Here is a 24016-nt window from a genome sequence, read left to right as displayed (position 1 = left end):
TGTTATCAAGGTGGTAGCAGACCCCACGACATCTCGAAACATGATGAGCAAGAGTATTGTGCAAACGCGCACGCAAGACACCGGAACAGATTCGCGTCTCGTGGTGAACGAAGAACCTGCCAAAACGGCCGCCCACCCTATTTTGACAGGCGCCCACGCAGGCGATACGAGACTCCGTCGCAACATGCCTCTCAACCCACGCCATGGCACGCGCTGCGCTTCAAATGCACCCAACCCACGCATGTGCGTGAGCAACAGAGTACACGACGTGAGATGGATGTCAGGGCCCGACAACATGAGGCGGGAACATCGATAGTGTATGCACTAGGGAGCGCACGGGACTCACTTGCTGAAGCAGCTCGAAGCAGCTGCATAAAATTGGGGCCAAAATTGCAGCACACATAACCTGAGCTCTGATCATGAAAAGCATGCAGTGTACCTTTTACACGGTTCCTTCCTGACACGGCATTTGCTGCGGTCGTAAAACTAATTCTACGCACACTGAGGAAGCGGAACACTGGTGGGCACTTTTAGAGGGAAGAAAGACAAAACAAACCGGTTATATGAAAGCACAATGAAAAAAAGATCACAACATCACAGTGAAGTTATCTACAGAAAATATGATGTAAAGACTTTTCGCAACGAGAAGACAGAGAGAAGACGCCTTGAATAATTCACCAGAAAAGCTTTTATACTATTGGGGAAAGAAAGCTTTCTGACCTGTACAAAATGGATCGAGGCTGCAGCAGCAGTGCTCTTTCTACGCAGGCAAATACTCATGCGCATGAATACGAACGCAGCCTCGGCCTTGGCGTATCAGTCACGAGCACCGACTCTCAACCAAACTCTCAACTAAACGGGATGTGCTGCGCAGTGAGGTAGTGCACAGCAACGGAACGTTTTAAAAAGCTATAGAAAATCTAAACATGTGTCCGTGCATGACCCCTCGCCGTTCACGTCCCAGAAAATATCGCTGCTCACACGTATCGTCCGGAAAACAAGTTGCGTGCAGAAGCCATCAAAATTCCTTCCAGGGGGCTCGTTACTACACAAGGCCAACCTAAAGGCAAAGTTTAACAGCTTCGCCGTAAACATACATCACAAGCCAATAAGAGGCTCACTAAAGCAGGTGCAAGCAGACGCCACGCACTCGGCGTTCTGTCAGGAGTCCGATATCAACAGACATCTGCAGCAACGAGATGGATCTTTATTTCTCGGCTGTCATTTCTCTCATGCAACCACGCAGAGGTATAGAAAGAGGAAATAATCATAATTCACGCCGACTTCGAAAGCTATCGGTAATGGCATGCGACGGCCCGGGGGAAGAAAAAAAGCGGCCGCGAAGACGTTGAAAAATGGGTACGGCGCCAAAACAAAGTATAAATAATCAGCAGGGCCATTCACGTTCCGCGCAAAGGGCTGAAAGGCGGCCCGTGCAAAGCACATTCGACCAAGCAACGCGGCGAATGAGGGGCAAATGGGCACGCTGCCACGACGTAATGGGTTGTGAGACCGTCCCGGAAGACGACAGCACCAGACAATATCAATGCGAAATCCTTAATGCAAGCAGGTAGATAATATAAATTTCAATAGCCGCTTTGCTGTACATTTCCAGAGCTCAACTGCAAAAGTTACCAAATGTCAAGGATGTTTTTACGAGAGTAAAAAAAAAAGATAAGTTCGGCACTGAACAAGAGTACTAAAAAAAAAAAAAAGGCGACATACTATCCGACAAATATTACGAGGGAGCGGGGATAAGAAACTGATAGAAAAGGTACTCCTGCAGGCAAGGAAGTTTGTACACGCTAATACTAAAGGACTAATGAAAAGAAGGAGGTTGCTTGCCTTCGAAGCTAATCCTGGAACGTTACGTACAGGAAGCAGTCTTATTTACGCACAAGCAAAGAACCAGTGCAGCTGAAAGCTACGTGCTTGAAGCCTTTAGAGGACGTCAAACCGTAGTTGAGTGTTCCGTGTCGTTACATTTATTCGCACCACAAAACAATCGTGTAGAGGTTTATTTCGGCTTGCGAAAAGCACGGAGTGGCCAAAAAGAAAACAGGAACATTTCTGCCCACACAACTGCATATTAAATGCGTTTAATTTAAAAGCAAAAAAAAAACAACTAGACCTAAGACGAATGTTTCGACAAGAATGTACACCTTGCGAGAAATCTAAGTCTGCATTCTTGATGCACTGCGAACGGTAAGTGTGGCCAGAGATGAATTAAACAACATGGACATGAAACAATAAAAAAAAGCAAGACAGGAAGAAAAACGCATGATATGTCTTATAGCGGCTCTCGAAAACGTATGTGTGCGGGTAAATATGTGCAAATGAACACAAAATACCACATGAATTTGCGGCTTAACGAAATGTCGTTGACGGTTTAATAAGCCTAAACATTCTCCAACCTACAAAATGGGAAAAACGAACACGCAATGGTTCTGGGCAGAGCCAAAACGATCCATTATATGTGCACAGAGAAAAAAAAAAATGTGCACTTCAGTCTACTTACGTGCCTAAATGCGAAAGCATTTAGAGTACCGCACGTGTCGGCATCCAAGAACGAACTGGCAGGGAGTGACACAGCTTCTTGTCTGCACGTGTTTTTTGTCCTCTTGTCTTTTGTGACGTCATCAACTCGTCGACAACTTCTCGTTTAGACATGTTCCCATCACGCGACTAGTTAGCTTCCATCACGTGACTGGTTGATAACGTCACAATTATCACTATAACTACCACTATCAGTCATTAACTATTATTGCAGTCACAATTTTATTATGTATTAATTTCATTATCTATGGCCTGTTTTGTTTCATTAATGTTGTCTGTTAATTACCTAATTAACGCTACTTAACGTTCTTCTCACTGTCGTTGTCTCGTGTCCACACCTCGTGGTCACAGCCCGTGTACACATCTCGAGGTCTCGCCATCCATGAGGCAAGAAATGCTTTCGCATTAAATAATACGCAACAAAAGCTCTGGCAGCCACGCGGCAGAGTATAAGCACGCATAAACACCCCATCCATGCATATGGCTGCTTAACGAAGAAAGACCCGCCGACGCTTCGCATGGTTTATTAAATGCGCGCGTCAGCGCTGCTTCGCTGGTGGGATACCAGGCAAGCCATTGTGTAGCGAACACCACAGACACGTCAGCAATATTTACGAGGAAGAAAATAGAAAAAAGAAAGAAAACGCTTAATTATAAACAAAAAGGAAACAGGCGGTGCACAATATAACACAAAGCTGAGAAATTAACTAACCAAAGCAGTCGGTAGCGGCTTGCTTTCAAAATAAACAACACCTGATTCTTCAGCCGTACATAACTTAGGCATTTTCTTACGTGCGTGCACTCTTATAAACAGGAACTTGTGAACACAATGAGAAAAGCACGAGGATGAGCTGCCAGAAGAAAAAAAAAACAGTGCCCCCCCCCCCCCCCCCACACACACACACACACAGAATAAAAACTAAATGTTACTGTTTGTTTGACATGGGGCTATTCCTTACTCATAGAGGACAATAGGAACACGGGAAAGAAAGAAAACCTCGTTAATTTTTCTCAAGGCCAGCCAGACTCATAACGAAAGCGTGAGAGCCCCTGAACAAAAGCGCGTCGGGCAATAAATAAGCAGACCTGGAGCTAAAGAAAAAAAAACGGACTTCAAAACAACGCAGGGACCCAAATAAGGCAAAACGAAAACAAATCCGCCGGCTCCCTCCTGACTCGGGAAACCAGCCTGCCAGCCGCATTTCTCTAACGGCTTGCCTGCTTGAAGAATGCCGCCGTGTCGAAAGTCAGAGAAAAAAGACGTGCCAAGCCTAAGACAATAGCTGGCAGTCCTCTCCATTCGCGTGAGCGGAAGAAAACGCGAAAGGGAAGGTTTTGGGAAGTCATCAGGCCACGCCTTTTCCTTGTGACGCCACTTTGTATCGGTGCTTCGAAAAGAAAACGGCAGCCTTCATTAGCTTTCCCACCAGACTGCCTTTCCAGCCTTTTTCGCTTCCCACTGTTCCTCAGCGGGCAAAAAGGTTACGAGGGGAGACGCAGGGCCGCGCTCCGATGGAGCGTCGTTCGAAGCAGGCGCGCCCGGTGGGGACACCAGGCAGGCAGGCTGCGGCCCGATCTGCACAGGCAGACTCCGAACGCGTCCGGTCGGGCCCCGGCCAGCTACCGTGGCAGGCTCGAACAGCCAGCCGGCCGCACCGCGGGACGCCGCGCCCTCGTTATAAATGGAGCCGCCGTTTCATCAATAACGCCGCGGCCGCGGATGGGCGACTGCGTATAATGCCTACTTACACGTACGCAGGACGTCACTTTGGGTGTGCGCGCGCAAGCGTGTGTGCCCGCGAGGGGCCTCTGCGTGCGTCTGTGCGCGGGCATGGGCGTTTGGAATATTCACTCGGGCGACCAAATGTGCCTAGATGGCCGGGACGGCGAGAGGCATAACGTGCGCGAAAGAATACGGAAAAAGATGAGGAGCGAAGAAGGTAAGACTGCGGGCTCCTATTTCTTTTTCTTTTTTTTCGTTTTCGCGTGGGCTTCTGCACCAGCCAATCTCCAGCTCGGGCTCCCCGGAGCGCACACACAGGGGACAGAGCTTGGGTAATTAAGAGCGCTCGCCGACGGCAGCGCTGCAGCTTCCCGTGGCTGATGAGTTCTGGCCGCGTCCACCTCCTCGGCAGCTCGGTTATAGGGTGCAGATACAATACGCGAGGAAATATGAGTGCTGTTCGGGCCTTCCTACCTCCTGAAGCAAAACCGCTATCACAAAAGTTTGCGGAGCTGCAAGCAGCGATTGTTACTGTCTAAACCCCGCTTCTAAACAGCCATCAGTCTCTTAGCAGCGAGCTCGGAGCGCGAAGCCTAAAAAAAAAATTGCAAAGGAGACAAACTGATCCAATCCGACAAAAAAATCCGTAAAGGCTACTTTCCTAAGTGCTCGATCGCAGATATTGCTGCGTTGAATCATTGCGATCTGTCCAGGCAGCTCTTAAATTACTTACATACAAGCGAACTTAGGTTCGAGCCTCCAAGCGTGCCTAATGAACACTGAGTAACCTTTAGTAAATGACATGCCCATGTGGAGGTATCAGCAGCTGATGATGTAATTTCTCTCCTTTCATGATTTTCAGAAAGCTAGAGCGCCTCTGAACCGAATGGTTTTCGTCATTCCATTAGTGGAACAACCAGTCTCCGAATATAATAGCAACTAAGCTAACCTGCGGATCAAAGGGCCGATATCTGAATAATTGTTGCCACTTCCAAGCCACTGACATCAATTCGACCGTGCGATGGTCAAACTACCAACGTTACTTTCGTAATTGAACGAAGTAAAATCTTGAAGATCAGCTCGAAACAAACGATGATTGGCTGCCCAGCACACTAATTAAAGCATCAATGTGTTCTTGGTACGGAAGGCGCTTTTCAAATCATCTTCGAAATTCCTTCCTGTCATCTCATTTACCAGATCACTGTTTCTTTTTTATTTAATGTTGGCTGTTTTGCTGAAGTTGCAGTGCGTAAACACTAATCCGGTGGGTGCAAACTCCGAGCAAGATCGTCCGTTGTGTATTCACGTTCTCTGTTCGTTCGCATCGTCTGTTCGTGTAGCGCGAGCGCTTTTTGTTGTCTTATAGATAGCAAAAAAAAGCGCGCTTACGCACTTATTCGAACGTCGTAAACATTATCTATACCTTTTCTTTTGTTCACACTAGTCGATAAATCACAGATATGTGACGTAAGCAAGATGCGGTGGCGCTGCCGTCGCCGCTTGGCGTAACAGGTGGGGGTACGACCTAAAGGATCGTAAGTAAACAAAAGTTTTCGCAGTAGATTCTTGATTTAACAAGTCCACCTATGAAATTCTCCCTTCGTCAAGAAAATCCGAGTACATCTTAGAACAGAATGTGCAAGTAAGAAACGTCAAGTCCAGTGACGCGGTGATGAACAATAGAGTATCTGTGTGCTGGAGTTACCCAAGAGGGTGTATTTGGTCGAAGCGCGGCCGACAGAAACAGGCGTAAACAAAACTTTTGAAATATTTTTCTTTTCACAATGCACCAATGAAGTCGACCGTACGTTGACGGCTGCCGAGTACTTTTAAGGAGGGCACGAAAATGAATTCAATGTTATTTTCAAGCTGATAAGTTTTTTTTAAATATGTGATATGAAGGCACTAAACACAGTTGAGTGTTTCTTTAGTTGAACATTTTAGTTACACAAAACCGAAGTGAAATGTTCAAAATAAGGACCTTTGAACTTCGTCAAAAGCGCAGCCTATTAAGACCGCGTAAATGGTACTAGTGCCTTATTTAAAAACGAATCTTATTACGGAATTCAGGATCAACATTTCTGTTTTTCGTAGTAACTACTTCACTAGAAACTGGATGCAAGAAAAGTGCGCGTTCTGACACTTTATCGCCTGAGTCGTGGTGTGTCTGCCCCTTCTCTCTGTTGTGCAGCGTCTTCTCTGCGCCGGTTCCTTCAGTGTCAGCCATAAACCAGCTGGCGCAGCAGTTGATGTAACTGAAATATCCTGACATAGGCTTCCTGCGTCGAAGGGCGCTCACTCAGCGCAGGATGCCAAGCGCGCCAGGGCCCGGCGCCCTAGCTCAGTTAGAACCACGCTGACGCTGGGCAGACGTCGCAGAGCGGGAAACAACATCGACGCGCCAACGCTTCCGACGCACGTTACAGAAGTCATTAGCCGGGTGAGAGTCCCACCAGAACGCCCGCAAAACTAGAAGTGCTGGCGCTAACACACAAACACATACACGTACGCGACGTGAGCAAACACGCGCGCCCGCTCCCAAGCGCGAGCGCCGGGGGACTCGTGAAGAGGCGGCGTTTATACGCGCCATGCCGCCACCGGGTGCGCCCGCTCGGATGCTGTTGCACGTCGGGCAGCGGTGGTCAAAGCGCGAGCGGTAATTGCGAGTAATTTATGAAACAGCCCATTTGCGGCCGTGAGCCGCCGTGACGAATTTAGAGGCGGAGGAGGAAGGTGCCAGGCGCACGCCCGTTGCGCCACTGCCCGGCACCCGGCGGGAGTGCGGCCACCCGAGGCCCAAGCACGCTGGAACCTGCGCGCAGGGCGCTGTGGGCGGCCGCGCAGAATAGCGAAAGGAGCAACGGCAGCACATGCAAACGCGGCCGAAATAGCGCGGAGCACGGCAGGAGCTGCTGCGTTCGCGCTGCGCCACTGGCGCCAGCTGGAGGGCCACTCCGGCGTAGACGTGGGGCAGCTGGCTCTCACTGCGCTCTCTGGTCGTTTACTGCGCGACAGCCTGGAAGCAAGGTGCGCGCATTTTTCTGCTGCTAGCTGGCCCACCTCGGCGGAGAGACAAGTCAGAGTAGCGGCACCTGCGGAGCGGATGTCCGCCGGTTCAGGTCTCGAGACCTTTGGTGCATTGCGCGGAAGGAATGAAAAGGATATAGCTTCACAACATGCGCTCTCAGTTAATAATGATTTCGTGTGGCGTAAACGCAGGTAGCAGAACGCACCAAAAGGGCATCTTGTAGTTTATTTCCTGTAACTGCTGAGACTGCAGAATGCCACGAAAAAGAAAAAAAAACCGCTAGCCGGTTATAGCTAAGCGTTCAAATATACGCAGGGAACAGAAATAAAATAACATAACTTATGGCACTACAACAATATAAATGCAGCATGAAACTCGCTCTAAAGGGAGTAGATGGATCTCATGATCAGGCACGTCGAGGATACTAGCAATATAAACGTTGCGAATTGCAGAACTTCTGACTGAAAAAGTAAAAGTTCCACAAGCTAGCCCCTAACTGCGAGCGCTGCGGCGTAGCACTAAACAATTTCAAGGGTAGAACGAAGTTCCCTTTATAATCGTAACTACGACAAAAGACCTGAGGCTCCCGTGCCAAAGTGTGCTTTACGAGAAATGCCGGACGCGAAACCATGAGTATCTCAAAAAGACAAAGCATATGAAGAACTCAGTCAATGAGTTGGTGTTTTTTTTATTGTTCTCTCTTTGATTTTGGATACTTACAAAATGAGCGGCTGGACGCTTCAGAATACAGGAACAAATAACCGGAGATCCAATAAGCACGGGATGCTTAAAAAAAGAATAAAAAACGTAATGAGTGCGGTTCACCGACAGGTGGAGCACTTAAAGAAAAAACAACAAAACAATGAAACACGGAAGCTAGTTGCCGAGACAGACTTCCACACCGTTAGCGCTACTCGGTCCTGGACACGGCCCAAGGGCTTCTCGATGCAAAGCAGGGTAGGGGACGGCTTATGAGGGCAATGACCATTCGCGTCGAATGGCAGCCGCGGACGCCCGTCGGCGCCCCAACGAGTCTACCATGGGCCGACTTCTTCATGGCGCACTTAGAGCCAGGCAGCGAGGCATGACAAGGTGAAGTGGACTACCTCCATATAGGACATCTGTGCGCAGCAGGCCTCCTTGTTCACCGCAGCTGCGAGTTTATGGAGCTATATGGAGCTGCTGCCACTGAGTGCAAATGGAAGTCTCCGTGACCAACGCTTTATTCCGACGACACATACTGCGCTTTGTCGCCGCTCAATGCAACACGCAAATTCGGAGAGGTTATCCTAGCATGGGCATCCATGGATGCCCTCGCTACGAAACTATATGACATTATAAAGCGGCATTTTGCGCGATCTAACACCACAAACTTGTTAATTATCGCACACAGATTTACAGTAAGATCCCCAAGGTTCCGTACTACATAAGCATATAAGAGTACTGAATCTTGCCGAGTAACGAAACCAGCTTCGTTTTCTACGCGAGCTGCAGAAGGATTATGCGCCTCGCCAGACAATACATCGCCTGTAAAAGATGCAGCACCGCAGGAACATTCTTGCAGAGGGAAAGCCACAACTCCAGGGTAAAACTGCAAAGTTGTGTGCAGCGCGGTCGGCTGGAAGCCAATGGAAAAAGACAAAGGTCTGCATGGATTACACGGAAGGCGTGCAGGTACACGTAAATCTCCGGGCATATATGTTAACTTTTAATGCAGCGAAAAGCGGATAAGCTGATACCACTGAAAAAAAGGGAAGAAAAAGTAAGAAAGAACGCACGCAAGAGACCATTACCGCCGTCCGATGGCGCAGGTGTTTTCATTACGGCGCACAGGGAGGCAGTTAGTGTGACCGGCCAGCGATAAAGCGTTCGTGTGAGGGGAGGAAGCCGTACGCGAGGCGCGTAGCAATGCTCCAAACACCAACCCTAGCCACGCACGCCACGCGCCGCCGAATTGCCGCCGCTCGGCCTTCCGGGGAGTTTATAATCTCCGGAAGCGCCCTGTCACAGCGCTCGGGCTGGAGGGTAAAGCCGGGCGAGCTTGCGAGCAGTTGGAACAGACCAGAAAGGCCAGCGTGACCCAGAACGAGAGAGCGGGCCTGGTCGCGGGGGGTCCCTGGGGGAGGCTCGAGGGCGACTCGTACCCTCGGGCTCTTCTCGCGTTTTACCCGGTGGCGCAAGGATGACGCAAACAGGTACCCAGCGGCGCGGCACGGGGTCGCGTGCGCCCACGCGATAACGCCTGTTCGCGCTCTTCGCGAGATAGGCTGGCCCCCCGTCACAGCTCCGCTTTGTCGCGCCCGCGTGACCCGCTTTTTCCGTGCAGCGCAGTAAAATGCCAACGAAGAGGCACAACGCGAAGGCACGCAATTAGAGGGGGAAAAAAGAGAAAGAGAAGAACAATGAAGCGCGTGGCGCGCAAATTCAGGAAAATAGGAAAGAGAAAAGTGAGAGGATGAAAGAAAGGCTACCAAGTAAGCCACACATGAAGTAGACGATTACGCAATTGAATGGGTAAGAATAGCGAGATGCGACAAAAAAAAAAAAAACACTAGCAGCCTAAATATTAACACACGGAGAGCAATAAAAAAAACCGAAGAGAGGAAAGGTGGAGGGGGAAGTAAAAGCTGTTACACGGGAAAGCGAAAAAAAAAAGCGGTGCAAATCTTGTCCTCGCACATCCAACGACACATCATCTTATTGCGCAACGAGTGTTCACTGTCGTGGCACTAGCCGCATTTGCGCATGCTTCTACTGTCTCTAAATGCAAAAGCAGCAAAAAGACAATAAAAAAAGAAAAGCGTCAACATAAACTTTAATGCGTTTGATATCGCAAAAAAAAACTAACAATAAAGGCACAAAATGGGCCACCATTCCGTGACGTGTGCTGAACATACGGTGGGGGGCAAAAAAAAAAAAGTTCGCGGAAACGAGGCAGGGAAAGATCACTGAAGTTACCGAAGTTACGTTACAGCCACTAGTCGTGCTAGACGGAAGAGTAAAGAAAAAAAAACTGTAATTAATCACTCTGCAACGCTTCGAGAAAGAATAGCGGTCTCGGCGCTAAATTAACGCAAGTTGGTTGCGACAGCCACCCTGCGCTAGAAAGCGATGGCTCCTCTACTGTGACCAGGCGAGTAACAAGAAACTTTCAAAGAAGCGTTCTCTCGTTTTGCTGCTGATTTAGAGCGCGTGATTCGTGCAAAGTGCAAAAAAGAAATCGCCACGTGAAGTAAATTCAATTCCTCATTTCATCGTCTTAGTGACATCATTTGGGATAGCGGGACAGGAAAAAAGCCAAGGAACACTCAGAATTAATGGTCGTCGGAATCGGAAGTCGAAATGGAGCGGCCAAGATAAGGAATTACGAAAGTACCGCTGAGAAGAGAACGAAAAGAGAATATAAATAAAAGCATTCGACTAACAAATATACTAATCAGGGTACTCCGATTAGGATAGGATCGATAAGGCTGGGATTAGTATCAGTGTATCCCGATTAGGATAGGAGCGACTGGATACGTATCCAGTCGGTTCGGACACGAAGATGCCGCCAGCATGACAGGTGCCAAAAAAATTCCAACCAAGATTCGTAACAAAATCTTCAGAGAGTAAAACAAAAATATTGGTTAAAAAATATGAACGGCGACAAGATAAGTTCAAAAGATAACATCTCGGCTTCCAACAAGGAGACACCGTCCGCAATCTTTCGATCAACAAGGCTATGAATATGTATGTTATCTTATTAGCACAGCTGAACAGGGCTGCCCCGTAGAGGCGGCCCAAACGCCATATCTTTAACCCAGCTGGTCGGCGTCTGTATTTTTGTTCCGGCATCCAACCAGCCAGACGGGATTCCGTCGTACTTGTTTAAATAGGAGCGCTCTAACTTTGGGACACAACTAAACAGGGTATAAAAAACGCACAAAACTACAGACGCTCTGTTGATGCGTGTTGTTGGAGTGCGGTTTGCCCACCGCGTCTAGTCTTGTCTCAAAGAGAGCGCCTTCCTATTTAAATATGAAGAACCAACCAGCCCGTTTTAAGCCATTACTTGTGTCATATACGAATTCATGAATACTGATTAATTACGTTATCACTTACGGCCCAAATAAGCCGCGGGGACATTACCGCATCAAAAACGCACAAAGGAGACATCGAACTAAATAATAAAAAAAGCAGTTTTTTCGCGACCGCGAACTCTGTCAATGCGTACATAAAACAGTATTTTAAAGACCCGTGTTGACAATATGCAAACTGCCGCTTTTTTAGCCTTCGCGTTATAAACGCCGCCCATCACCGCCATTCCTTCTCTAATTGAACCTATCGAGCCAAAATTCACCGAAGAAATAACTGTTTAATAACCGCGACCTCACACGGCTGCCGACAAACTCCGAGATCGCGATGTCCATTTGTGAATTTCCCATTAACCGGCAAAACATGACTGAAGCGCAGTGTTGACAAAAATCATACTAGAATAGCATGGTATGGTATGGTATGGTACCGTACGGAACGGCAAGGTACGGTATGGTACGGTATGGTACGGTAAGGTACGGTATGGTACAGTCGGGTAGCGTACGGTATGGTGTTGTCCTTTTCTTGTGCCGTTGTCGTTGCGCCGCCTTTCATTTTGCCACACCAGGCCCCAAAATATGCGCATATCGGCGCGGAAATGAGCAGCGCCGCTTGCGTCCCTATACCTGGCTCCTCCAGGGCCAGACGTTCGTTCTGTAAGCCGCTATACTTTTGCTCAAGCTTGAGCAAAGCAGACAACGATGCCCGTCCTCCCAGTTTCGCGGAGGCAGGCGCGGCGCCGGAGATCGAGGGCATGTAGCGCTCGCAGAGATGCAGCATTTAGCTCACTCGCGGTGTTTGTGCGCGTGCGTAAGAAAGAGGAGGAAAAAGGAGAGGAAGGGATACTCGCGAAACGCGCACAAACCACCGCGAAGGTGACGCTAAACTTGCTGCCATCTCTGCGAAGCGCTACATCGCCCCTCTCGATCCTCCGAGCGAGCACGCCGCACCTGCGTCCCCCGACACGAAAAATGCGCGGCGCCCGACCGCTGATTGAAGTGGCGACGGTGACGCCAACGGTGGGAGGAAGGCGCGTGCGAAATCAACCACGGGGCCACCACCCGCCGGCGGCACTGGAGGAGAGACCAACCACTGGGGAGAAAAGGGAACGGCTGCGGGAGAGGCAACAAGACAATGGCGCATCGAGGGGAAGGAGACAAAACAAAAGCGGGAGCCTCCTCCCGGAAAAGCGGGACAAGGCGCGGAGCGAAAGAAAGCTAGCATCGAGATCGGAAACGAGACGGCGTTGCGCCGACCCGAAACCCTGATTAGGAGCAGCTGCTGCATTGCGGTTCGGGGGCCGGGACGAGCCTTTGGCCCGAGGCGATAGGGCACTCGGCGGAGGCGAAACTGCCGCGCAGGCCATATACGCCGGGGGCGCGCCTCGGCAGTGGGTCCGGATGAGCGACCGGGCTGGCGGCGGCAGAATGCAATACCCCTTCCCCATGCCCGAGCTCCCAGCAAAGCGGCATCCAAACAAACACGAACCTATTAGGCCACGCATCCGGCAAGGAAAAAGAAAAGAAAAAGCTAAACAAAAACAAAGGGAACAAAAAGGAAAATAAAGGCCGGGGTTTCCAATAAACCAGTAGAGTGTTCGTACATTTCGATCTATCCCCCCCTCTCTCTCTGGCTACCTCGCAAGTAACATGCCAGCGCTGCAAGATTCGTTAGGACGCACCCGAGCGGAACACCAAACGCGGTCCAGATGTGCTCTATACACGCCCGCTGATTACGAACAGTGGAAAATGAGAGCAATTGCGAGCAACGCGAGCGAATGAAAACAAACAAAGGGACAACTAGTGGTAGAGCGAGGCTGTTCGAACGGACTCGATAGGATAAAACTGCTCAATAGGAAGCCCTGTGCGGCTGAGTCATAGGTGGAGAGGGTTATGCAGAAAGGAGAAACGCGGCATATATGTGGCTCACTCTGCGTGGACACCTCGACCATGCCGCGAAACAGGAAGGCTTGAAGGGAGACGAAAAGGGAAGGGACAAAAAAGTAGTTTCATACCACACGCGAATCGGGCGCAGATGGGTGAATTCAGCCCACTAGTACTCGACACCGTTGTGTCGCAACTGCCCTACAGCAACGCGCCCTTGCGACGCTCTCGCCCTAAGTAGTGCACTGCTGCATGAAGGGAGGGTAACACGGCCTCCTCCTACAGCTCCTCCCACGACAAACTCAGCGACGCCAACGCGGCAACTTACTACCTCGATGGAAAGAAACGCGAAACGCCCGGTGCCAACACGCCCCACTGATGGAATTTATTTCCATCGCGCTTTGACCTGGGTGGTACGAAAAAGACGTTAGAGTCGTCCTAGAATGCATCATGGACGAGTCTAGGGTCTTTTTGTTATCACCGAAGTAAAAGCGCGGCGAAAAGAAATTGAAAAAGCGGAGCGTGTTGGCGCCGGGTCGTTCGCGTTTCTTTCCAACGAGGTAGTACCTTTTTCAATTGCAAGCACGGGAAGCTGCACTTCAACGGTGAGGCGAAAATTGCGCCGCTATGAACAAACAATAGCTCTGTTGGGGTTTGGAAAAATAACTAAGGATAAAATGCCTCGGACTGCGCCACCAGGAATAACAGGATTGCTTCTTAAGCAGTAGACTTTGCGCAACAAAATTAAAGCTTGGGTAGATGAGCGAGAACTTGCACGCGTCCCACGTCCCGTTCCCTCACTACGACCGTGTCCGTATTTTTTGAGCTCCTATGCCTTTATTGAATATACACCAAAAACGCCCAGCCACAAGCACATCTCAACTTGTGATCTTGCTCACGTTCCCCCCTCATGTGTAAGCGCGGAAGCAAAAAGCTCCGCCCTCCCGGGGATCAAATTACCGCTGGAAAAAGAAGCTAATTATTTTTCGAATAACACTGCAAAGCTTTAAGAAGTCCAAGAGAGACAGAGAGAAACAGACATAAGTGCACACCAGCTTTTTTTTTTCTATTCCGAAAACGAATAGGGTAGACCAGGGTGGAAAGTAATCAATTATTACAGAGGTTTGGGCTAGTCGGTAACGGTTAACGTTTCGTAAGAAAAACAAGCCCCCCCCCCCCCCCCCCTCGAAAAAAAAAGAGAAGTAAACAAGGCACAAGTGAGGCAGGAAGGCGACGAACACAGCGCTGCACTCAACTAAAAACAGAGTTGGCAGGAAGGCGACGAACACAGCGCTACACTCAACTAAAAACAGAGTTGCGAGAACAGAGCCGTGTTTCTCGCCTGTTTCATCTAGCCCTCTTTTTATTTTCCTACGAAATATTAACCACGGTGGAAGCCGATCAGCAATGTGCCACAAAGTGGAAAAGCTATACTGCAGCGTACTCTGAAAATAGGGCAAAGAAAATAGCGAGACAAAACCAGAGAACAAAGACTTTTTTGCTAGACTGAACTGTTTCACTTATATTACGCCCGATATCTAATTCCCTCTTCAATCAACTTTCATTTTTGCCTCGTTTTTGTGCGCCTGTGTGGTGTACCTTATTTACATGAAAAAGCACCTATGTTTTCTTGTCAAACCCGCAGTAAAACAGCATCACTACGGAAGAGAGAACTGGTTTCCAATTTTTCGCGCTATAATGGTCCTGGACGGTTGCTGAACCGAGGCTGTTAATAATAAGAAGCGAAACGCCGTGACAAAAACCTTATCCGTGTGGGCCAACTCTCCCTTCGTCAACCCATTAGCAAATAGCAAAAAATAACTGCGTAAAAAAAAGTGAGAGGAAACTCATGTTGCTCCGTGCGGAAAGCACGGGTCACGTACGGGGCTTCGGAAGAAAACGTGTGCTAGGTCGTGGAAAAAAACAACTAGATTAATAAAACAGGGCTGCACTGCAAGAGGAACTCCGTTTCAAGTTTCCGTTAAGTTACAGATGTTTGCGCACAGCGCTCTTGACTACCGCGCTACTTTCTAGGGTCCGCTTTCAGCAAGAAGCAATCACATTAACAAAGCGCTTAGTGAGGAAGAAATTAATTTAACAAAAGTCTACCGCTCCCGATTGGCTGTAACGAAAGAAAAACAAAACCTGAGAAGAAAACCTCGGTCGAAGAGGACAAAGGACGGAACGCACGAACGGAAATGGATTTTTCGGAATAGACGAGGCCAGCAGCTTTTTGTGAAATCTGGATACAGAAGCTGTGCCGTGTAAGCTGACCCGTAGATTGCTTTTTCTCTTCTAAAGGTAAGACCGGTGCACTGCCGTAGACCAACCAAAAGCGATATACACTGTTGCGACTCTAAAAGCAATCCGGACGGCCTCAGAAAAGAAACCATTATTATTAATCCTGGCGGCTGAAACGCCACTTGAGGCTCTCACACACAAGAGGCGCGGGCGCGCGCCCGTAGTGAAGTGCACAGCCGTCCGAAAGAATTGGAAGGAGACTTGCCTCAAGATGCCAAGCTGCATACTATTGTTTCGCTGTGATGAGTGATAGGCATGCAATAAAACTACTTCGTATTAAAGAGATTTAGCATAGCGCGACCTGCTATCCACCACCGCCAACCGGTTCCTCAAGACAGTGCCTGCGTATGCGCCCCAAGGGGCCCACATGCCAGTGCGCAGGGGCAGATAGGTCCCCAAGGAAGCGGGTCACGGTAGCGGATAGCGGATCGCTCTATGCTAAGTCTCTCTGTTGGCAAGCTGTGGAATGGAAAGAAGAAACAAAGCAAGTGAAAAGAAAAAAACGATTGAGGGGAAAAAAGAAAGAGAGAGCAAGAAAGAGAGCACACTCCAGGGGAAGAGTGCTGCGGATCTGCGCGGGAACAGAAAGTATCTGTATGGTTTCCCGGGTTCTCCCGTATCAGGCGAAGCGAGAACGCCAGAAACTGGCCAGCGTTCATATTCAAAGCGAGAGGAGAGCGTGTTCACTTTCTACACCAGAAAGAGTTAAAACAAAAATAATGTACTACACGACAGGCTATGATTGGTAAGCGTTATAGAATCAGCACATTGTCCTGCACGAGCACAGGCTCCACAAGCAGAATAAGCGAAATATCCAAGCTCCAAACTTGCAACACCTTTTGTAGTTACGGCACACAAGTGTAGGCTAATCCTTTGAAGAAGTCTAATGCTTGAGCCGCTAGAGCACCAAGCAGACGCTCCTGCACCAAGTCACGAAAGCCAGAGACACAGGGATCCAAAAACGCGTCCTTAAGTGAGTGACGACAAACACTTCCCTTGAGTTTGCCGAAATAAATGCTCAGTTCGAAGAGATTCACGAAAACCCGTCCAAATGATGGCGGCGGCGGCCAGGGGACCTTCAAACGGGCTTGTAAAGTGACCGTGCAAAAAGTTTGGACCAAGTTTCGAGAAACTGCCTATGCCATGGCAGAAATGTCGAAGTTCGGTTTAGAGTCGGGAATACGCAGTCAGCTATGACGGAAGTAGTAGCGCGGCTCCGGATTAATTTAGGCCACCTGGGTTTCTTTAACGGGCCACGACATCGCCACAGCGGGGATCGAGACAGCCAAACGCCAATGCCACTAAGACACCTGGTTAAAATAGGAGATAACACGAGGACTGTGTGGCTACGTAAGCCGTGCTTGCAACGCTCGTATTATCGTTTCTTCGTAATTTTCCTAATTCTTTTTGTCGCCTAGCGTTTCGCGCAGGCTTAAGTTATTTGACATATACATACAAATACGCCTTCGTAACCCTCTAGTGGTGAAAGAAAAAAAAGCTGCGCTTGCAGGGACACAAACGGAAGCTTTGTGCTGATCTCGAACTGAAAGCAATATCGCGACGTACAGTGAACAGTCGTCAACATGACAGGAAAAAAATACACACGTCCCTTTGACAAATACCGATTGAAACAAACAATAAACAAAAAAGCAGTGGAAGGGACCAAACAGCGGTGAGCACAAAGCGCGGAGTAAAATAGTCAGGCTGCGATGACGCTGACACAAAGCCTCGCGCCCTCAGCAGGCAGCAAAATTTGTGCGAATTCTTTGCCCGCTCCATTGCTCATTGTTGCGTCCTCATTGTTGCGCCCTTGGGACCACGCTGTGGAGATGGCTCACAAATTCTGAATATTCCCCATTCAGTAAGAACGTTCGGACGAACGACTCCTCATTTCCATTGCATTGATAGCAGACGCAGGCTGCGAGCAATATATATTTTCCGCTCGAAACCCCGCTGTGCCGGGCTCGCCCCCCACACGCCCTCCGTGAAAAAAATGCGCCTCGATCCGTTGCGCGCAAATGACCTTCGCAGCAAGCTGCCTCTTCGCGAAGGCAGGCCCCGTCCGTCGCCGCAGCCGTTCCCGGCGTGTTCACCACCGCGTGCGCCGGCTGTCACGAGCACTCGCTTCGTCCGCCGTTTGCGAAGAAATCCCGCCCACGGAGAAAGGCCACACTCGCCTCAGCTTTGTGCCTGCCCGGGACTGCTGTTCCTCGCGTTGCTCAAAAGCACGGCTTCCGGCAGTCGATAAATAGGCACTCCCGACAGGGTACCTTTCAGCCTCGGTGCAGACGTCCGTCAGTCAGTCAAAAATTTCATTCACAGAAAATTTCATTTACAGAAAGAAATCTCTCTCGCTATCTTAAAACAGCCCTTTTACAACGTGGCCTGCCTTCTACTGCGCTCGCAAGCGAACTACGTGCCACGAACGTGCAATTAAATTAGCTACGAATGGTTATGAATTACTACAAAAGTTTCCAGGCGACCGGTTATGCTGCTATTTCACATAGTGGAGACCTTGTTGCGGCCTTCTTTGTTACATCATCAGCCTGACAACTGCCACTGCAGGACAAACGCCTCTGCCACATTTCTCGTATTAAAGCGATCCTGGGCCAGCTGCGGAAGCCTTATGCTCGGAAACTTCCGAAACTCATTTGCCCGCTTAACTTTCTGCCACTCCCTGCTACGCTTGCCCTTTCTTGAAATCCACTCCCTTACCCTTAACACTATTGATTATATTGCCTACGAATTACGTGTGACGTCCTGCCCATGCACATTTCTTCACTTTGATTTCGACTAGGATGTCATTAACTCAGGTTTCCTGACCTACTTTTCTCTCTTTCTGTGCCTTAACGTTACACCAATCATTTTCCTTTCCATTGCTCACAGTGTTTTCATAAATATGTTTAACAATTTTCTTTAGCATCCACGTTTCTGCCTTATAGGTGAGAATACCGATAAGATACAGCTGTTACATACATACTTTCCTCTTGAGAGATTCTGGTTAACTGCCAATCATGACATGAGAGCGCCTGCCAAAATGCACTCCGCTCCATTCACAATCTTCCAGTTATTCCAATTCCGTGGTCTGGAATTGCGGCCGCTGACTAACCTAAGTAGATGTATTCCCTTGCCACTTCCAGGGCTTCGCTACCTGTCGGAAACTGCTGTTACTTCCGAGGCTGTTCAACATTAATTTTGTGCATATTAATTTTAGACCCACCGTTCAGCTTTGCCTGTCTACTTTGCAATTCGTTCCCCGAGTTAATCATCAGCAATGCTATCAGAGAATCGCAGATTACTAATTATATGTATTCTTCGTTAATTCTTATCCCCTACTTTTCCCGATCAAGGTCTTAATACTTCCTGCAAACGTGCGGTGAATAGCCTGACATCCTTTTTCATTGGTATTTAATTGCGGTCTTTATGGAGGATTATGGTGGATGTGCAGCGTACTAAAGGTACAAATATACTTCAGTATTGTTATATATGGTTCTTCTATGGTCGATATACATGGTCGATTGAAGAGTAGCCTTTACGAAAGCCCGCCTGGCCCTTCGGCTGACTGAAGTCGAAGGTTGTCCTGATTTATTAACGATAACCTTAGTAAATACACTCTAGGCAACCAAAAAGTGGACCGATTGGTCTGTAACTTCTTTTTGTTCAGCTTTGCGCAAATAAGAATACGCAACAGCCGCTTCCCTAAACCAGAGGTTAGGAAGGCTATTATTGTTACACTCAAGATCCCAACCTCACGAACGGAGCGATCATCGACCATAGCAGAGACAGGTGAACATGCGCACCGCGTCCGTGTACATACGAGAGTTGCGCATAATCCGAAACAACCCACAACACTAGAAAAGTTACGGCCCCGCATATGAAACTCGCAAATTAACTTCGATGCGCTGCAATTGCAAGGGCGCTGGCTGCATCTTCCACAAAATCACCCAGAGTGTTAAACGCACAGCCACTCGGGTTTCGTACCACACGCGCACAACAGCTGAGCTGTTTGTTCGCGGCGCACCACGGGAGGCGACTAGCGAAAAACCGGAGTGACGCTAAAGGGGGCGAGAAGCGCAAGCCGTGATGCGCTGCTATCCTGTTCGACAATAAGGACCGCCGTAGCCGTAGAACGGAATCGATAAACGTCCGTCACAAGGCCCATCTCGTTTGTTCGGAACAACGACGCGGACCCGGCAAAATATTAAGGGGGGAAACAAAGCTGCATAAAGTATTTCTATGCGCACATGCATTTTCTTTTGCGCTTTCGCGGAACGTAAACACTAGCGTTCTTCACCACCCTTATCGCCCGCGCGGCCCCTCAAACGCTCCTATCGTCCCAAACAGACCATCGAATGACAGGCTTCTGCCGTTACCGCACAGATAGCGCCGGCAGGAAAAGACGCGCCGCTTATGACGACACCTCGAGGCATTCCCCGCTCAGTGCGGCGCCACTCGGGCAGAATACGCGCGCGCTGGGCCCGCTTCCTTCCGTATTGCGCGTGGCACGCGAGAGAACGCCCGCGAGAGCGCCCATTCCCGATAAGCGACGCGGCAGAAACGCAAACAGCCCCGGCGAGAGTCGAGCGACATACGCAGCGGAGGCCTACCGAATGCGGGCGCGCGCAGTGTGCACGCGGAAACGCCCGGGCGTCCGGATGGTGGGGAGCGCACATGCAACATCCTCTTCACCTTCCTCCTGCTCCATCACTCCCCGCAATGCCAGCACGAGGCTCCCTCCACCAGACCGGCAGCGCTAACGGGAAGCTCGATAGACATAGAACAAAAAAAAAGTGGGGAGGAGGGGAGATAAAAAATGTCGTATCTTAAGAACCTTTCTTTTGATTTTTTTCGAATCACACCCGGTCTTGAGAAGTTTCCCGGGAGGTGCGATATGGCTGAAAATCACACCTCCCCGTGCAGTGCCAAAAAGGACCAAAGTGGGTCATGGCGAGAGCACCATGAAATCTTACAATGCTGGGCGCAACATGCCGGAAGTCATGGGTGCGAAGGCCAGCGCCGACAGCGGGCGCGCCTGATGATGGACCGGCACGACTCCCCGAATTACGCGGTTAATGGGAATAGGTATACACCTATAGATATAAGAGCGAAAAAAAAAAGGAACGAGAAAACTTACAATCCAATAATCTAAGCTAAAAATGCGTCTTTTCCAGCCGGACAAACATCAACACAGCCTTGAAAGAGCCACGGAATTATTTTTTCTGAAAAAAAGAAACAATACAAACACCGCACTTGTCAAAGAGTTCTTACTGTGTGCGTGAGCGCCGGGCACTACAAACGTAAACAGAACTCTGCAAGAGGCGACTGGTGCAGAAATGCATGCGCTCTTTCTAGCCTTGAAACGCAAGGGGTGATCGATTAAAAAGAGTTTGCAGCGAGCGTTTCACCGCGCACAGAAATGTGGAGCTCCGATTTAAATCAGCGCCCGAAGACATTGACCTGATTTTATTTGCACGCAAAAGAAGAATTTTTCCTTTGCCTATAAGTGTGCAAATGAGTGATCCGAAAGCTCACGACACCTCTATACGTTTAAACGACGTAGTTGAGGCGGATTCTCATGGACGCCTTAGAGTCCGCGCTCACCTAAAGTCGATGCACAATTGATGTGACAATGAATCCGCGTGATCTGGCGGAGCGGATCGGAGAGAGAGCCGCCCATTGACTACGTGCGTACAGGCCAGATTTAAATTAATCAGCGAGCATCGCTCTACGCGTTTCGGCTTCTCTCTTTTTAGTCTGCCACGCAGCGAGCTGCTATGTGGGATTCAACGTTAAACGCGACGCGTCTGTGAAAGGCGGTGACTTAATACATTCGTATGTGTATTAAGTCACCACCATTGTGTGTCGTATTAAGTAACGACATTGTGTTTTCCATTGACAGAAATGTTAAAATTGGTTTATTTGCCAATGACTGCATGCTGTACCCCCCAATAAGTTCTGTGGCTGACCAAATATTACTGAACGATGCTTTCCGCGAAATTGTGGCCTGGTGTGACCGATCAGGAATGGTCTTCAATTCTGATAAGACTGTGCTTTTGGGCATGACAAGAAAGAAACGTCCTATCCACTTTAGTTACTCTGCTTGCGGCACCACTATTTCGGAAGTCGAGAAATACAAATATTTAGGCGTTTTAATAAATTCACCGCTTAACTGGAGCGACCATGTTGATTACATCTGTTCATCTGCGTTAAAAAAACTTGGATTTTGAAACACAAGCTCAAAGGAGCACCCAGTCACGTTAAGCTATTAGCCTATAACTCTCTTATTCGGCCTGAACTTGAGTATGCGGCTATTGTGTGGGACCCGTACACCAAGAAAGATATAGCAAAAACAGAAAACATCCAAAGGCGGGCTGTGCGATTCATTTACAATAAATTCAAGTGAACTGATTCCCCATCTGTTCTAATGGCCGCCAACGAAATTAAACCTCGTCATATAAGACGGAAAATTGCTCGACTGATATTTCTTCATTCACCCTTCCAGGGAAACTTTGGAATTTCTTCTTCACCTTATTCTACACCTTCAACCCCAAGAAAAACCCGCCACCAACATGCCCATGCCCTAGCACCATATTTCGCGAAAACAAACTCTTTTAAAACTCATACTTTCCGCGCACAATAAACGAGTTGAATGCACTGCCTGAACAGATTGTCTCAAGTGAGAGTTTTGAAAGAAATCTTAGCAATGAATTTTGATGTGCAGATTGATGTGCAATGTATTTCCTTTGACTTGTTTTGTTCATTTATGTCATGTGTCAAACCTTTTGTCTATGCAATAACTTTATGGCGTTTGTAAATATGCCTTGTTATCTGCCCTTCCTGCTTTGACCACATGCGGTCTGCAGTATTATGTAAATAAAAAATAAAAAATAATGCATGGGCAAGCGACACCCCCAGAGAAAATGAATCTGTCTGAAGAGAAGCGTAAATAATGAAAGAGGTATACAAGTTGCGCGATATAAACAGCAAGATTTAACTGCAAGTGAGGGCGTATGTCACCGCAGCCAAACTCCCCCTCCCCGCTTTTATGTATAGCAGCTCAATACGAGTTGCAAAGCCTGCACGTTGTATTAGGCAAAGGCGAGCGAGAATTAGGCCCAAACTCACTTCTAAAAACGGATACAGCAGCAAATCTCTATAAATGTAACGCCGACCTGCAACGCCCACGGGCGCCTGCGAGAGTGCACTGTACGCAGCGCACTAACCAACCATCGTCAGGCCTCGAGACCAAGTGTTGCTTAAGCGCTAAACACCCAACTCACAAAACGCACACACAAACACAACACACACACACATCAAGCGTACAGACTATAACATACACAGACGAGACACAGGAACCAACGAACGGGCCGTATATTCAACATGCACGCGCAGACCTCGCACAACAGTAAAGTGGTAGGGAGATGCGCTGCGACTAAATGCGCATTCCAGACGGCGCACTGCCACCGACGGCGCGCGAGACACATCAGCCGACGCGAGCTCGACGGCCGCCGAACGGCACTCAACAGAATGGCACGCGCGTGACGGGAAGCCAGCCCCGCACGAGGAACTCCCTCTCAAGGCTCCGTGCAGCAGCGACGCAGAGCAGCACTGTACAGGCACCGCCACTTCAAGCCTGCAGCCAGCGCAACCTGAGGCGCAAAGAGACAAGCCGCCGCATCGCAACGGGCCAATGGGTTCAGGGATTAACCTCGGGGCTGAGCTCGCGCGGAACGAGTCGGCGTTTAGAAAAAACCACCGAGAAGCGGCTGAGTTCGCTAGGCGGTCGTAGACGTCACTATAATTTTTTTTTATTCGAAAGCCGACTAGCACAGCGCTGCGATGATCGAGCGACATACAGCCAGAGCGCGGCGGCTCAGGACAGAGGCAGGCCAGGCAACGAGCAACAATGAGACAGACAGGGGGGAGGGGGGAGACAGCAGACGCCGCTGCGTGCCGGCGTGAGTAACGAACCTCGAAGTATTCGAGCTTCTTGGCTAGCAGTACCGAGTCCAGAGGAATTCCACGACGACTTCCCTGTTTGGGAGGGGGAAAGAGAGAATCACAGCAGCGTGGTTAGTGGCAGGGAAAAAGAGATGAAGAAGAAGCGAGGTTTGTTAGCGGCGGCAATGCAAGCACGACAGCCGGGAAGTGGCAGGGTTCGTCAAAGAAAGCAAGCAATGGAAATCGCGGCTGCGCCGAACGTCAATTACGGGTTCGCCTGTTTCGCTAAGCTGCGTCCAGACGCCAGTCGCAGGCTCTCAATAAAACACGCACAGCGTTCATGTCAATTTCCAAACACAATTTCATTTTGATTACAACGCTGCGCAGCGTCCTGAATGTTAGCCACTTTTCGGCCTCAAGAAACCAGAGGAGGGACCACAAGCAGCGTTAAATGAGGTGCCACATATGCATGCGTACCTCAAAGAGTGGTGACCAGACAGCTCTTTTGTACTC

At 49.1% G+C, this 24016-nt stretch overlaps 1 protein-coding gene across 17 annotated transcripts in view; it reads right to left on the bottom strand.

Moving 5' to 3' along the window:
* Positions 1-24016, bottom strand: part of dlg1 (MAGUK family member discs large 1) — a 540041-nt gene that overhangs the window by 189786 nt on the left and 326239 nt on the right. For 8 of the 17 annotated variants that reach the window (XM_077658726.1, XM_077658727.1, XM_077658723.1 and 5 more), the window contains one exon: positions 23534-23596. The exons of the other annotated variants lie outside the window; for them this stretch is intronic. In XM_077658726.1, coding sequence (XP_077514852.1) covers positions 23534-23596 — 63 coding nt within the window. The remainder of the gene's footprint in view (positions 1-23533; positions 23597-24016) is intronic. 17 annotated transcript variants of the gene reach the window in all.

This window comes from Amblyomma americanum, chromosome 3, assembly GCF_052857255.1.
Source record: "Amblyomma americanum isolate KBUSLIRL-KWMA chromosome 3, ASM5285725v1, whole genome shotgun sequence".
Lineage (NCBI taxonomy): Eukaryota > Metazoa > Arthropoda > Arachnida > Ixodida > Ixodidae > Amblyomma > Amblyomma americanum.
The sequence above is the reverse complement of the archived record's forward strand: the minus strand, read 5'-3'. Positions and strand labels throughout refer to the sequence as shown.